The sequence below is a fragment of the Cucurbita pepo genome, chromosome 15 (assembly GCF_057944985.1).
Source record: "Cucurbita pepo subsp. pepo isolate OVF chromosome 15, ASM5794498v1, whole genome shotgun sequence".
NCBI classification, from domain to species: Eukaryota; Viridiplantae; Streptophyta; class Magnoliopsida; order Cucurbitales; family Cucurbitaceae; genus Cucurbita; species Cucurbita pepo.
In genome coordinates, this window is record NC_141812.1 from 10,826,306 (window position 1) to 10,839,307 (window position 13,002).

A 13,002-nucleotide genomic window follows, 5' to 3' on the forward strand; every position below is an offset into this window, starting at 1 on the left:
GATTTTGAGTTATTTAAGTCTTGTTTGATAACTAAGTTTTTATTTAAGGTCGATGAGATCAAGGTTTGAGATCAAGGTTAAAAACCGTTGATTTTGTTTTTAGGACCTTACATTTTCAAATTTGGCTTGATTTTTTAACCCATTGATAGAAAGTGATAAAAAATGAAATACATAGAACTAATGGAGTTTTAGAACGAGGGAGTATCTCGAAATATCTCAAAGTTGTTATCATAAAGGCACCCCTTGAGATTTCTTTGAGGCTACTAATCATGGATTTATTGTTGAATGGTACTCATATAAACAAAGCTAATTTTTTCTGCCGAGATTGAGTTCCTCAGAATATATCAGAGCCTATTGAGTGACTGAGCACTCCATCTTCCCACTGCAAATCATTAGCCTTTGGATCTCTCTCAAATAACTGAAGGGCTACTTCTGTTGATGGTGGAGTCTGCATTCAAAGACAAACAAATGCTGTTTATCTTGAAGATTTTCTTTTCAGGTGCTTTCTTGCTTAAGCTTTCTGTGGATGTTCAAAAGAGAATAGTATTTACCATTGTTCGTATCTTAGGCCAGTTTATATGACGGAAAAATGGATGTCGTTTGATTTCATCGGAACCGGTACTTGATCCTAGACGACGTGCAGGGTCTCTCTGTAGTAGTGCATCAATCAGCTGCTTTCCTGCAAGACTCACCTGCAACATTGACCATGAACACCAAGAACTCGAACAAAATCGAAGCCTTAACACAGAAAAGGAAGAACATCCACAGCCACTTACCTTAATACTAAGGGGAAAGGTTAAGTCCTTGAACAAAATATTGGAAAAGGTTTTCTTCCTGTTCTTGCCTTTGAAGGGTGTGCGACCATAGAGCATTTCATACAACAAAATACCTGAATTCCATGCATCAAACCATCAAAGAAGGATAAGGAAAAGCCTCAAGGAAAATAGCTTTCTTACCAAGAGTCCACCAGTCAATAGAACTATTATGGCCGGCTCCCATAATGATCTCCTACAACAAACAAACGATATGAACTTAGAAGAAAAAACCAACAGATAGGTTTATTAACACTTTTGGAATGGCTAAAGTTGTCTATGAAGATTATGATCGATCATACGGGAGCAATGTACTCTTCAGTTCCTACGAATGAATTCAGTTGTACAATCGGTTCAGCAACGAACGTCGGTACCAATCTATGCCAAGATCCCTTAATCCTTTTCCGGGGTGGAGATTTTGTGGTCTGCAAGAAGAGCATAAAGCTCTCGTGTCAAATCTCTTAAAAAATAGGAAGGAGATCTAAACATGTCTCAACGAGTAAATAGTTATGTACTTGTATATTCGACGTCTTAAATGATAAATCGAAATCGGTGAGGACGATATGTCCGTCTTTTTGGAGTAGAATGTTTTCGGGTTTTAGGTCCCTGTAGACAATACCTGCACGGAATTGAAAAAATGATCATGAATATGATGATATGTGAGTCATAACATGACCAAAGCTTTGAAACAGAGCCGAATATAGTATACTTCCAATTGGGATATTTTTTAAAATTCACGGATCTACTAGACACACAATTGAAAAGTTAAGGTTTTATTAGACATAAACTTTCAATTTAGATTAATTAACTTTTTTTAAAATTGAATTTATCATGGACTTACTTAACAAAATTGAAAGTTCATGGACCTAGACACTTTTTGTAAGGTCCCACGAGAGGGGAACGAAATATCTCTTATAAGGATGTGGAAACCTCTCCCTAATAGACGCGTTTTAAAACTGTGAGGCTAATGATGATAGGTAGTGGGCCAAAACAGACAATATTTGCTAGCGGTGAGCTTGGGTTGTTACAAATGGTATCAGAGCCAAACACTAGGCGGTATGCCAGAGAGGATGCTGGGCCCCATGGATTGTGAGGTCCCACATCGGTTGGAGAGGAGAATGAAGTATATTTTAACAGTTCCGAGCCAGGCGGGAGGTGAAGGCCTTGTGCATTTTGTAAAAACATACATGATACAATATCTAGAAGAATACCATTCTTTTGAAATGGAGTGATGATTCTAATACAGGGCAATAAATGTAAGAAATTTACTACTTTAGAAATAAGAGAAGCAGCAACAATTACCTAAACAGTGAAGGTACTCTAAAGCAATGACAACTTCTGCAGCATAGAACCTGAAAAATAGTGATGTTTGTCACTAAATGCTGAAAGGCCACAGAGTGTAGGTGTTATTATACAAAAAGAAGCAAGCATTCAAGTCCCTTTACTTCATGGAGCTATTGTAATAAGTGTGAATATCTCGCATCATGGGAACAAGAACGATGAATAACCGAACGTTTATTGATAAAAATGAAAGAAAAAGGACGAACAAAAAGAGAGCCTACAAAACTGAGGCAACGTACAAAAGAAAAAAGGGTCCGAATAAGACCTAATGAATAATGACAATAAAAACTTAGTTATAGACACGCCCCTAAGAGACACGCTAAACCGAGTGCAAGACCAAAGCTCACATGGGCGACTCTCAAACCCTCTAAAAATTCTTTTGAATAGAATGTGATCAATATCTTCTAACACTCAAAGCCTAAATTGTGAGATCCCACACGGGTTGGAGAGGGGAACGAAATATTTCTTATAAGGGTGTGGAAACCTATGTCTAGCAGACGTGTTTTAAAACCATGAAGTTGATGGTGATACGTAATGGGGTAAAGCGGACAATATCTGCTAGCGGTGGGATTGGGCTATTGCAAATGGTATCAGAGCCAGGCGCTCAACGAGGACGCTGGGTCCCCAAGAGGAGTGGATTGTGAGATCTGACATCGGTAAGAGAGGGAAACGAAGTATTCCTTATAAGGGTATGGAAACCTCTCCCTAGCAGACGCATTTTAAATCATGAGGCTAACAACGATACGTAACGGTCTAAAGCGAACAATATCTACTAGCGTTGGGCTTGGGCTGTTACAAATGGTATCAAAACCAGGCACCGGGCCGTGTGCTAACGAGGATGATGGGTCTCCAAGGGAGGTGGATTGTGAGATCCCACATCGGTTGGAGAAGGGAACGAAACATTCCTTATAAGGGTGTGGAAACTTTTTCCTAGCAGACGCGTTTTAAAACCGTGAGGCTGACGGCGATACGTAACGGACTAAAGCAGACAATAACTGCTAGTGGCAGGTTTGGGCTGTTACATAAAAACTCCATGGTATTGTCTTAGAACATGTGTCATGCTCGAGAGCGCACTTTAACATGGAAACCAAACATTGAAACATGACTTTGATGGTGCTTCTTCAGTTCCAGATAATTAATCCACCATTGTTCATGTTCTCTAGCTCGGCAATATAGATATTATTCAGTACTTCTGTAGGACAAGGGAAAAAACACACTCGAGCACACGAGAAACGAAAGAAGAGATCGTTTTAGGCTCCCATCACATCCCCAATATCACCACAAGAACAAGTTCATGAGTGCAGAATATAAAAAGTATTAGCTCAACGTACCCAGCAGCTTCCTCTTTAAACATTTTCATTGGCTGATTGTCAAGAAACGTAAATAACTCTCCGCCCGGGCAGAAGTCCATTATCAGAAAAATGTGTGTACGCGTCTGACAAGCCATAGTGACAACAGTGTCAGTATAATAAACAGGTACTTGTGCAGATATGGGTGTTAGGAATCACGACTCTCCACAATGGATGATATTGTCCAGTTTGAGCTTAAGTTCTCGTGCCTTTGCTTTGGGCTTCCCCAAGAGGCCTCACACCCATGATCATTCCCTATATCAGCCAATGTGGGACTCCCTCCAACAATCCTCCCCTCGAACAAAGTATACTATAGAGCCTCTCCCGAGACCTTTGGAGCCCTCGAATAGCCTCCCCTTAATCGAGGCTCGACTCCCTCTCTGGAGTCTTCGAACAAAGTACACCCTTTGTTCGACACTTGAGTCACTTTTGACTACACCTTCGAGGCTCACAACTTCTTTGTTCAACATTTCAGGATTCTATTGACATGGCTAAGTTAAGGGCATGGTTCTAATACCATGTTAGAAATTACGACTCTTCACAATGGTATGATATTGTCCACTTTGAGCTTAAATTCTCAAGGCTTTGCTTTGGGCTTCCCCAAGAGGCCTCACACCCATAATCATTCCCTATATCAGCCAATGTGGGACTCCCTCCCAACAATCCTCCCCTCGAACAAAATACACTATAGAGCCTCCCCCGAGACCTTTGGAGCCCTCGAACAGCCTCCCCTTAATCGAGGCTCGACTCCCTCTCTGGAGTCCTCGAACAAAGTATACCCTTTGTTCGACACTTGAGTGACTTTTGACTACACCTTCGAGGCTCACAACTTCTTTGTTCAACATTTGAGGATTCTATTGACATGGCTAAGTTAAGGGCATGGTTCTAATACCATGTTAGAAATCACGACTCTCCACAATGGTATGATATTGTCCACTTTGAGCTTAAGTTCTCATGGCTTTGCTACGGAGACGATCAAACTACTCAAAATTAAAAAGTTTACCAACTTCTGAATACCTGAAATGAAGAGTATAGTGTTGGCATGAAAGGATGATCCAAAAGTGATATGATTTCCCTTTCCATGCATGCTCGGTGAACCTGTTCTTCAACAAACAAGGAAATGCATATTTTTTTTACCCCCAAACAAAGAACAAAAAATTACTGAATCTCTTTATACATTAGCTTTTAAATCCTTCTTTGAACTGCAATGTATTATTTCCAACATGGGGGAAATATGAAAAATTAAGAATCAGACGGTAAATTATTTTTACCTTGTTACGATTTAATATTACCGACTTCTCGATAACCTTCATTGCAAAGAGTTCACCTGTTCCATTCAGTTCTACCAAATGAACACTGCAAAAACCATTACTTTTGATTAGGAGCTTCAAATTTACGTTCACAGCTCAAGCTCACGGCTAGCAGATATTGTCTTTTTTGGGTTTTCCCTTCCAGGCTTTCCCTCAAAGTTTTAAAATGCGTCTACTAGGGAGAGGTTTCCACACCCTTATAAGGAATGTTTCGTTCCCCTCTCCAACCGAGATGGGATTTCACAAAAATGCTTCTAAGCATCAACCCACCAATCTACTCAGAGAGAGAAGTTGTGCACGTGTTCTTAGCGAGAGAAGGTTTAGAACGTATAAAATGATTAAGTTTGTGCTAATCTAGCTGCTTTTCATATTAGTAGCAACCTCTGTGATATCATCTAACCACATTTCGATATTAAATATTAAACGTGCGCGTTTCGAGAGTTGTTAATCAAAATAATATCCAAGTGACCAAATTTACCCTAACCCAATAGCTCAACTTTATATGAATGTGGTAGTTCGAGCACTTCTTGTATTAGTTATTCATACTGAAACGAAACGATTTATCAGTAACTCTATATCTAGGTAAAATTAGCTCTTAAAACACTGACAAGATTAAAAAATATTCAAGCTTAAATGATGAATTTACCTTCCAATGTCTCCAAAACCCAGAGGTTTTATTGGCTTAAAATGATGGAGTCCTATCTTTTCACCATGACTGGTAATCTATGAAACAATGTAGACATTGAAAGAAATAACTAAGTAATTTTTAACTCATCTCATCTCGTCTTGTATGTCATTTAATGGTAAGCGGCAAAAGAAAGCATGCAAAACATCTATTCGTCGAAATTCAAAATCCGAAAAAACAGAGTCGAAGGTGTTTTGAAATAATACTTTTTTTTTCGGGCGAATTCTTTGAAGGCAAATGTACAGACTGATGGCACTGTTCTAACATTGATATCATCTTACATTATGAACACGAAGAACGATACGTGTACCTTTTGTATGGCTATCCAGGAAGGACTGTACTTCTTGTGAGGCCTTGGTAAGACTGGCTGACAGTAGATTGCCCAGAAATTCCTTGGTTTCTGATATTATTCATAAAATGGAAACTCGCATAAGCTGTTGCCAAAGAACCGAACTTCTAAAGGGAAATATCGGCATATCTAAAACGTTTCACTACATCTTCCCATAAGTCGAGGAAGTCATAGAATAGTGTATACTTCCGAGGACGAAAGTAAAACCAAACCGTAACAGTCAAAAGAAGAAAAAGGAAGTCGATCAAAACGGTCACCGAAAAGACATCAACAAATCCAATAACAAGGAAAAATAACTGAAAACCCCTACCAAGTTGGCGTCGGGAAGTTCTCGAACAGCCCTATCGACACTTTCTGCTATATCTTTGACCTAGGAAAAATGTATAATTGATAAAGCACCTAAATAAAGTAAGATATAAAGTAAAGATTCATAATAAGAATGGGGGAAAATAAAGAGCAATAATTACCAGCTTAGTTCGTTCATGCTTCATCCGATCTAAAAGCCGGTCTTTCGAACGTTTTAGATGAAGTAGCACGCCAATGAAATATTGAAGCTCGCCCTGTTAATATAGGGAGAGTGAAGAGAAGATCCGACCATATGAAACTTGAAATGGATCGAAAGTACGAATTCTAATTGATTATTAGAAGAAGAATCAGATCATACCTTCTTTTGATCATACACGGGTTGCAAGTGGAACAAATTCAAGAACTTTTTTCCTATGAATCATGAGATCAAAATTGGCATCAACACAGTAAAAAAAGTACAATAAATTGAGGTTCTTCAAAGTTGTAAGACTCAAAAGTACTACTTAAGGTGAAAAAACAAAACCATTTTATTTACCACTCTTTGTATAGTTGATTATCTGAAGAGTGATTTCTCTTTGTTCTTCAATTGCATCGTTTATCTTTGAGACAGTTACTTGATCTGTTTCAAGTCCCTGAAGAAACCTGTGGAATGAAACAAATTAAAGTGGCTGTAAATACTTATTATAAATCTATTTGTTTTTCTTATAGAAGTTTAATACTGATGCAGTGAAAACAAGGGAGCAATGAAAGCTGATTGTAACACTAGAACAATGACTACCCACATAAATTGTGAGATCCCACATTGGTGGGAGAGTGGAACGAAGTATCCTTTATGAGAGTGTAGAAACCTCTCCCTAACAGGTGCATTTTAAAACCGTGAGGCTGACGACAATACGTAACAAGCCAAAACGGACAATATCTGTTAGTGGTGGGCTTGGACTGTTACAAATGGTATCAAACCCAGACACCAGGCGATGTGCCAGCGAAGATTTGGGCCCCCAAGGGGGGTGAATTGTGAGATCTCACATCGATTGGAGAGGGGAATGAAACATTTCTTATAAGGATACAAATGGTATCAGAGCCAAACACTGGGCGGTGTGCCAGCGAGGACACTGGGTCCCCAAGGAAGATGGATTGTAGGATCCCAAATTGGTTGGAGAGTGGAACAAATCATTCTTTATAAGAGTGTGGAAACCTCTCCTTAACAGACGCGTTTTAGAACCCTAAGGCTGATGACGATACATAACGGGCCAAAGTGAACAGTATTTCTTAGCGGTGGGCTTGGGCTGTTACACAAATGATCGAGGCAATAGCACTTTCTGGCCAAGCCTATTAATCGATCGTAAGATTATCTTGGAAACGTAGCTTGGATTCATATATAAAGAAATTGCAAGGGAACCACTCTGTTCTTACACCAAAGAACCATGGTATATTGAAAATGGGAAAATCAAGGATGAGCAGACAACCTTTTAAGAGAGGAGGGATGGACCATGTGAGTGTGGATGCTGCTCCATGAACCACTCATTGATCTTGATAGATGGTGGTATCAAGGCATTGGAAAGAAGACCAGAACATATTAACTTCAAAAGCCATTGAAAAGATAATTGGTTGGTTTAAGTCAAGAATCTATGAGTATCACTACATATTCAGAGAAAATCATTGTGAGATCCCACGTCGGTAGGGGAGGAGAACGAAATATTCTTTATAAGGGTGTGAAGACCTCTTCCTAGCACACGCGTTTTAAAACCTTGAGGGGAAGCCCAGAAGGGAAAGCCCAAAGAGGACATTATCTGCTAGTGGCGGGTTTGGGCTGTTACATATGGTATTAGAGCCAGACACCGAAGAGGCTGAGCACCGAAGGGGGGTGGACACGAGGCGGTGTAACACACAGAAGAAAAAGGGACAACATGAGAGAATAACATTAAGGATGCTGAAAAAGATTAAAAAACAACTTGAAGTGTTAAAACAGAAGAAAAGAACATAGTGAAATTCTACCAAAAGTTTCTCCCAAGAACTTCTTCGCACGTGTATTCTGTGGAATGAAGAAACCTATGAGATGCAAATATCTGCAAGAAAAAATGTCAAAAACAACCATTTTAAATATTTCAACCAAAACAAGTTTCATATAGGGCAATAGAAAACCGAAAAGACTCTCGACTCACAATAGGATTATCAGGAAGCCTTGGGTTCGTGATAAAAAATTTCTTCTCAATTCGTTCCAATGTGGTAGCCAACTGAATTCCTTGACGTATGTCCCTTTCTCTTGTAGCGATACGATCACCGTCCCTAAGCTTGAAAACAGACGTCTCAAGAACTGTCTGTTCTTCACGTTTGACTGCAGATCCTAGAGCACTTTCTTTGAACCTGCATAAGAACAAGGGTCCTGAAATGTGATTCTTACAAACAAAAAGGGTGTGAGAGTACCAAAAGAGTCAGCCTTGAGTAGAATATCAGGCCATTGGTTTAATAGACATGAATATATATGTATATACGGTCGCATCGTCCTTCCCTCGTTCACTTAACTAATTCGTAATCCTGATTCTATTATTTACTCGTATGAATTGAAATAGGATAGAGCGTTTTTTAGATCTAACCGAGCCTTTTGGTTATCAGCTGTGCTAGTATTCTCATCATCCACAGCCTTGTGCAGAGCATAATCAACACCAATCGTTTCTGGCTCTTCGTGCTTTCTATCTGCATCATGCCTTTTCGACTGAACGTAAGATCTTAGACTTTTCGCAGCTTCGACCTCAATGGACCTAATTACCTTCTCAGCTTGTACCTCTGTCATGGACATGGACCTCATGGACTTCTCTTTTTCTAGGATATCAAAGATGAGAGAAGTTAAGCAAGCAAATGCTTCCATTCCAAATCAGAGGAAACGAGCGAACCATCGAGTATTGTTTTATTTCAACATGATTACTTCTTCATACCTTCTGTGTTTTTGCCAATTTCAACCTGCATTCTGAGAAACGCCACAGGAATGTCAGTCAGTGTATCGACTTGCTTAGTAGTAACATTGAACCCAAAATAGCAGCAAAACAACTGAATAAATTAATTGAAAAGCGTAGTTGGTGAAACAGCTCAGATTAAAACAGCCAATCTAGGGCGCCTGTGGGAACATCTCTACTGACAAACCATTTCAATAGTACCGGTGCGGTTGTGCCACGAGGCACGACCATGGAAGTAATGAAAAAGAAAAAGTTTATTTAGTTAGACCATCCCCTCGAGATGTTCGAGTTTCCCTTCTCTAGAGAAGATGAGACACTAAAAATGAAAGTGTTCAGAACGCATACCGAAAAGATACCAATGAAGCCGACCATTAATGACTGGTTCGAAGACCAAATAAGGGACCGCTATTAGAAAATGAAAGAAAAGCAAACTCTCATAGTTCTCCGTCCATCTCTAACTACTTCTTCGTAAGTGAATACAAGAAAAAAGTAGAAATACAGACCCGATAAACTTGATGATGTTGCCATGGGAATCCTTGACAGGCCCAACAGTGAGAAGATTCCAGAAAGGAGTACCATTCTTCTTGTAGTTCAAGAGCTTGCCACAGTAGCTATTCCCCTTTCCGATTGCATCTCGTATTTTTGCTACTTCGTTCTTATCCGTCTCCGGTCCTTGAAGAAAACGGCTGTATAGAACAACATCAACATGAAAAGGGGAAAAAAAAACTACTTTTAGCTTTCAGGGAAAGTTCATCTTCATTGGTTTCAACTAAACAGGGTATCAAATAACAAACTTGATATCTATCACATAACAATACTTGATTCATTTCTTACCAGTTCCTTCCAATGAGCTCCTCCAATGTATATCCAGTCATAACCAAGAACCTATCACTGGCAAACACGATGGGGCAATCCGGTTTTGTTGCATCTGAGATAACATACGTCAACGACGATAAATCGCCGATGTTATTCTTCTCTGCAGTCTTTTTTGTCATGGTTGTTTCCAAGAGTTCAGTAAAAGATGACCCAAAGCTACCACTGAAGCTCTTTGTGTATGCCTTTGTTATATCTAAGTTTTCACCTTCAAATGCCATCCACTTTTTAGATGCTTTCATGCTGGCAGCAGGACAAAGGGAAGTGTCGGTTGATTTTGCCCCAACCTGATCATGAGTGGCATCACTCTCTCCTTTGGAATGGTCATCTCCTAAACTTTCAGGCACTTGAAAGACTTCAATTGGTGTCCTCTTCTCTGTAGGGCTGATTTGATGAGAAGGATATGACAGATTAGACCTTGATGGCTCTTTGGTTTCACTCTTCTCATCCATTTTTTGATCTTTCTCTCTTGCACGTGTACGGAAGATACTGTTGAATCAAACGAGCGAAAGTATGAAACTCGAATCGTAATCAAAGGAAAAGCAAAAAGCGAATGGGAAAAAGCAAGGTGGATACTCATTGTATTCCATTCAATACGGACATGTTGTAACAGCCCAAGCCTACTGCTGGCAGATATTGTCTGTTTTGGTCCGTTACGTATCACCGTCAGCCTTACGGTTTTAAAATGCGTTTACTAGGGAGATGTTTCCACACCCTTATAAGGAATGTTTTGTTCCCCTCTCCAACCAATGTGGAATCTCACAATCCACCCCCCTTGGGAGCCCAGCGTCTTCCCTAGAACACAGCCCAGTGTCTAGCTTTGATACCATTTGTAATAACCCAAGCCCACTGCTAGCAAATATTGTCCGCTTTTACCCGTTACATATCGCCATCAGCCTCACGGTTTTAAAACACGTCTACTAGAGAGAGGTTTCCACACCCTACAAGGAATGTTTCGTTCCCATCTCCAACTAATGTGGGATCTCACAATCCACCCCATTGGGAGCCCAGTGTCCTCGCTAACATACCGCCCAGTGTCTAGCTCTAATACCATTTGTTACAGCCCATACTAACCACTAACAGATATTGTCCACTTTTACCCGTTACGTATCGCCGTCAGCCTCACGATTTTAAAACGCGTCTACTAGGAAAAAGTTTTCACACCTTTATAAGAAATGCTTCGTTCCCCCTCTCCAACCAATGCGGGATCTCACACATGTACAAAAGGGCAATAGCATTTATAACATCACTACAGCCATATGACAGAAGATACTGCCTCTCTCAACTATCTTCCACTAACAATTGGTTTACCAACAAATAATCACAGAATTCAACAGACTTAGAACAGAACTAATCTGGGAATTCTTCCAATGAGCCCTCTAGACAAGCTCAAGAACACAAAACTTCAAAACAACCATCAGAATGAAAATGAAGAACATAGCAGAAACTGAACTTCTGCTACCATGGATCATCAGCTAGCACAAAAACTTCAGACACCCATTTGAAATCAAGGAACAATGAGAATTAAATACCTTCTTAATATGTTAATGAAAAACAGATAAACAGAACAGGATAAACTCAAACAGGTGCTCACCTGCAAGGAAGAAGCTCCAATGGGGATATTTTGCGCAACAGTGATCTCTTTCTATTACTAAACATCATTTTGCCTGATATACCAGCACTACACACTCGAATGAACAATGTTGGAAGAAGAAGTTTCAGAGTTAATATGAACGAAAAACAGCATAAAAACTTAAGAAAAAACATCACTCCCTACGTTTTTTCTTTTCTGGGTATGTATGAATGCTAGCTGCGATGTTGGTAGACCTAGTTTTTTCAGAAATTTCAATGGATTTTCCATCACTATCGATAAACCCCATATGAAAAAAGTGGATAAAACAAGCAGTTTCGTTACAAAAATCAAAGGGTCTTGATATTTTCTCACCATATGGAATTTGTCCGGTTCAACTTTTTCATTGATGAACAGAAATATCTGCTCCAGAGAAGACGGCATGAAAGTGAAAGAGGACGACCGTAGGATTATGATATGGCATTGGCGGATTCCAGACCCCATGAAGCTTGCGATGAATTATCGTTATCTAACGATGAACAAGAGAGGTGGAATTCTGAGTTTCTCTCATTTTCCGGGAAAATTTGGAGGTATCTTCTGAGTTGCCAAACAATAATGATCCATCCATGTAAGGCTATTACGAAGTGTCCCCACCGCCCTCTCCTGCTTTGGGCTTTTAGTTCTTTTTCCCTTTTCTATTGCTTTCAAATGGAATAACCCTTTTAGCTTTCTTGTCCATGACAGAAAAATCTCTTTTGTTTCTTCAAGTAGTTTTTTTTTTTTTTTTTTTAATTTTACGTCTGCCTTTAAATGTGCAATTGTCGTTCATGTTATTAAATTCTCAATCACGTATTCTCTGATGATGATGTGCAATAAGTACCCTCGATTTTTGTTACGAAAATCAAAAGGGAAAGTCCAAAAAAGACAATATCATGTAGGCTTAACCAGACATCGGACGATGTGTAAACGAAGAGGCTGAACCCCGAATGAGAGGTGGACACGGGGCGGTGCGCCAACAAAGATGCTAAGCCCTCAGAGGGAGTGGATTGGAGGGTCCCACATCAATTGAAGAAGGGAACAAGTCCAGCGAGGAGGCTGGATCCCAAAAGGAGTGGATTGTGAGATCTCACATCGGTTGGGAAGAAAAATGAAACATTCTTTACAAGGATGTTACCCCTCCTTAGCAAACGCGTTTTAAAAACCTTGAAGAGAAGCTCGAAAAGAAAAGCCCAAATAGGACAATATCTACTGGCATATTTTAGATGCAGTAACTTAGGCACAAATGTTTTAGTTACAGGAAGGCATCCTTTTCGAGCAACTTCAGCACCTCATTCTGGTTGTTTAGCTTAGCAACATCGATCGGAGTCTTTCCATCCATGTTTGTGAAAGTACTGCACAGAGACAAGGAGGTGGAGAAACAGGTGAGTGCATTGTTTGAAATTCGAATCATTCCACA

The 13,002-nt window shown here is 39.8% G+C and overlaps 1 protein-coding gene across 2 annotated transcripts; it reads right to left on the minus strand.

Moving 5' to 3' along the window:
* Positions 1-120: 120 nt before the first annotated feature.
* On the minus strand, positions 121-11,746 carry LOC111811643 (phototropin-2). Of its 2 annotated transcripts, none has more exons than XM_023698595.2 (23): positions 11,571-11,746; positions 9,938-10,465; positions 9,607-9,789; positions 9,086-9,117; positions 8,747-8,972; positions 8,315-8,516; positions 8,148-8,218; positions 6,688-6,794; positions 6,511-6,563; positions 6,314-6,406; positions 6,157-6,216; positions 5,808-5,897; positions 5,459-5,535; positions 4,774-4,858; positions 4,520-4,600; positions 3,485-3,588; positions 2,115-2,164; positions 1,328-1,431; positions 1,115-1,237; positions 957-1,008; positions 777-889; positions 552-692; positions 121-448 (listed from the first exon to the last, which is right to left on the minus strand). In XM_023698595.2, exons 1-23 carry the CDS (start codon positions 11,741-11,743, stop codon positions 335-337), a joined length of 2,862 nt encoding a protein of 953 aa, XP_023554363.2. In that variant the 5' UTR covers positions 11,744-11,746; the 3' UTR covers positions 121-334. The 2 variants fall into 2 exon arrangements, with proteins under 2 accessions (XP_023554363.2, XP_086974219.1); XM_087118093.1 differs by having other exon boundaries at positions 6,314-6,409.
* Positions 11,747-13,002: the final 1,256 nt, after the last annotated feature.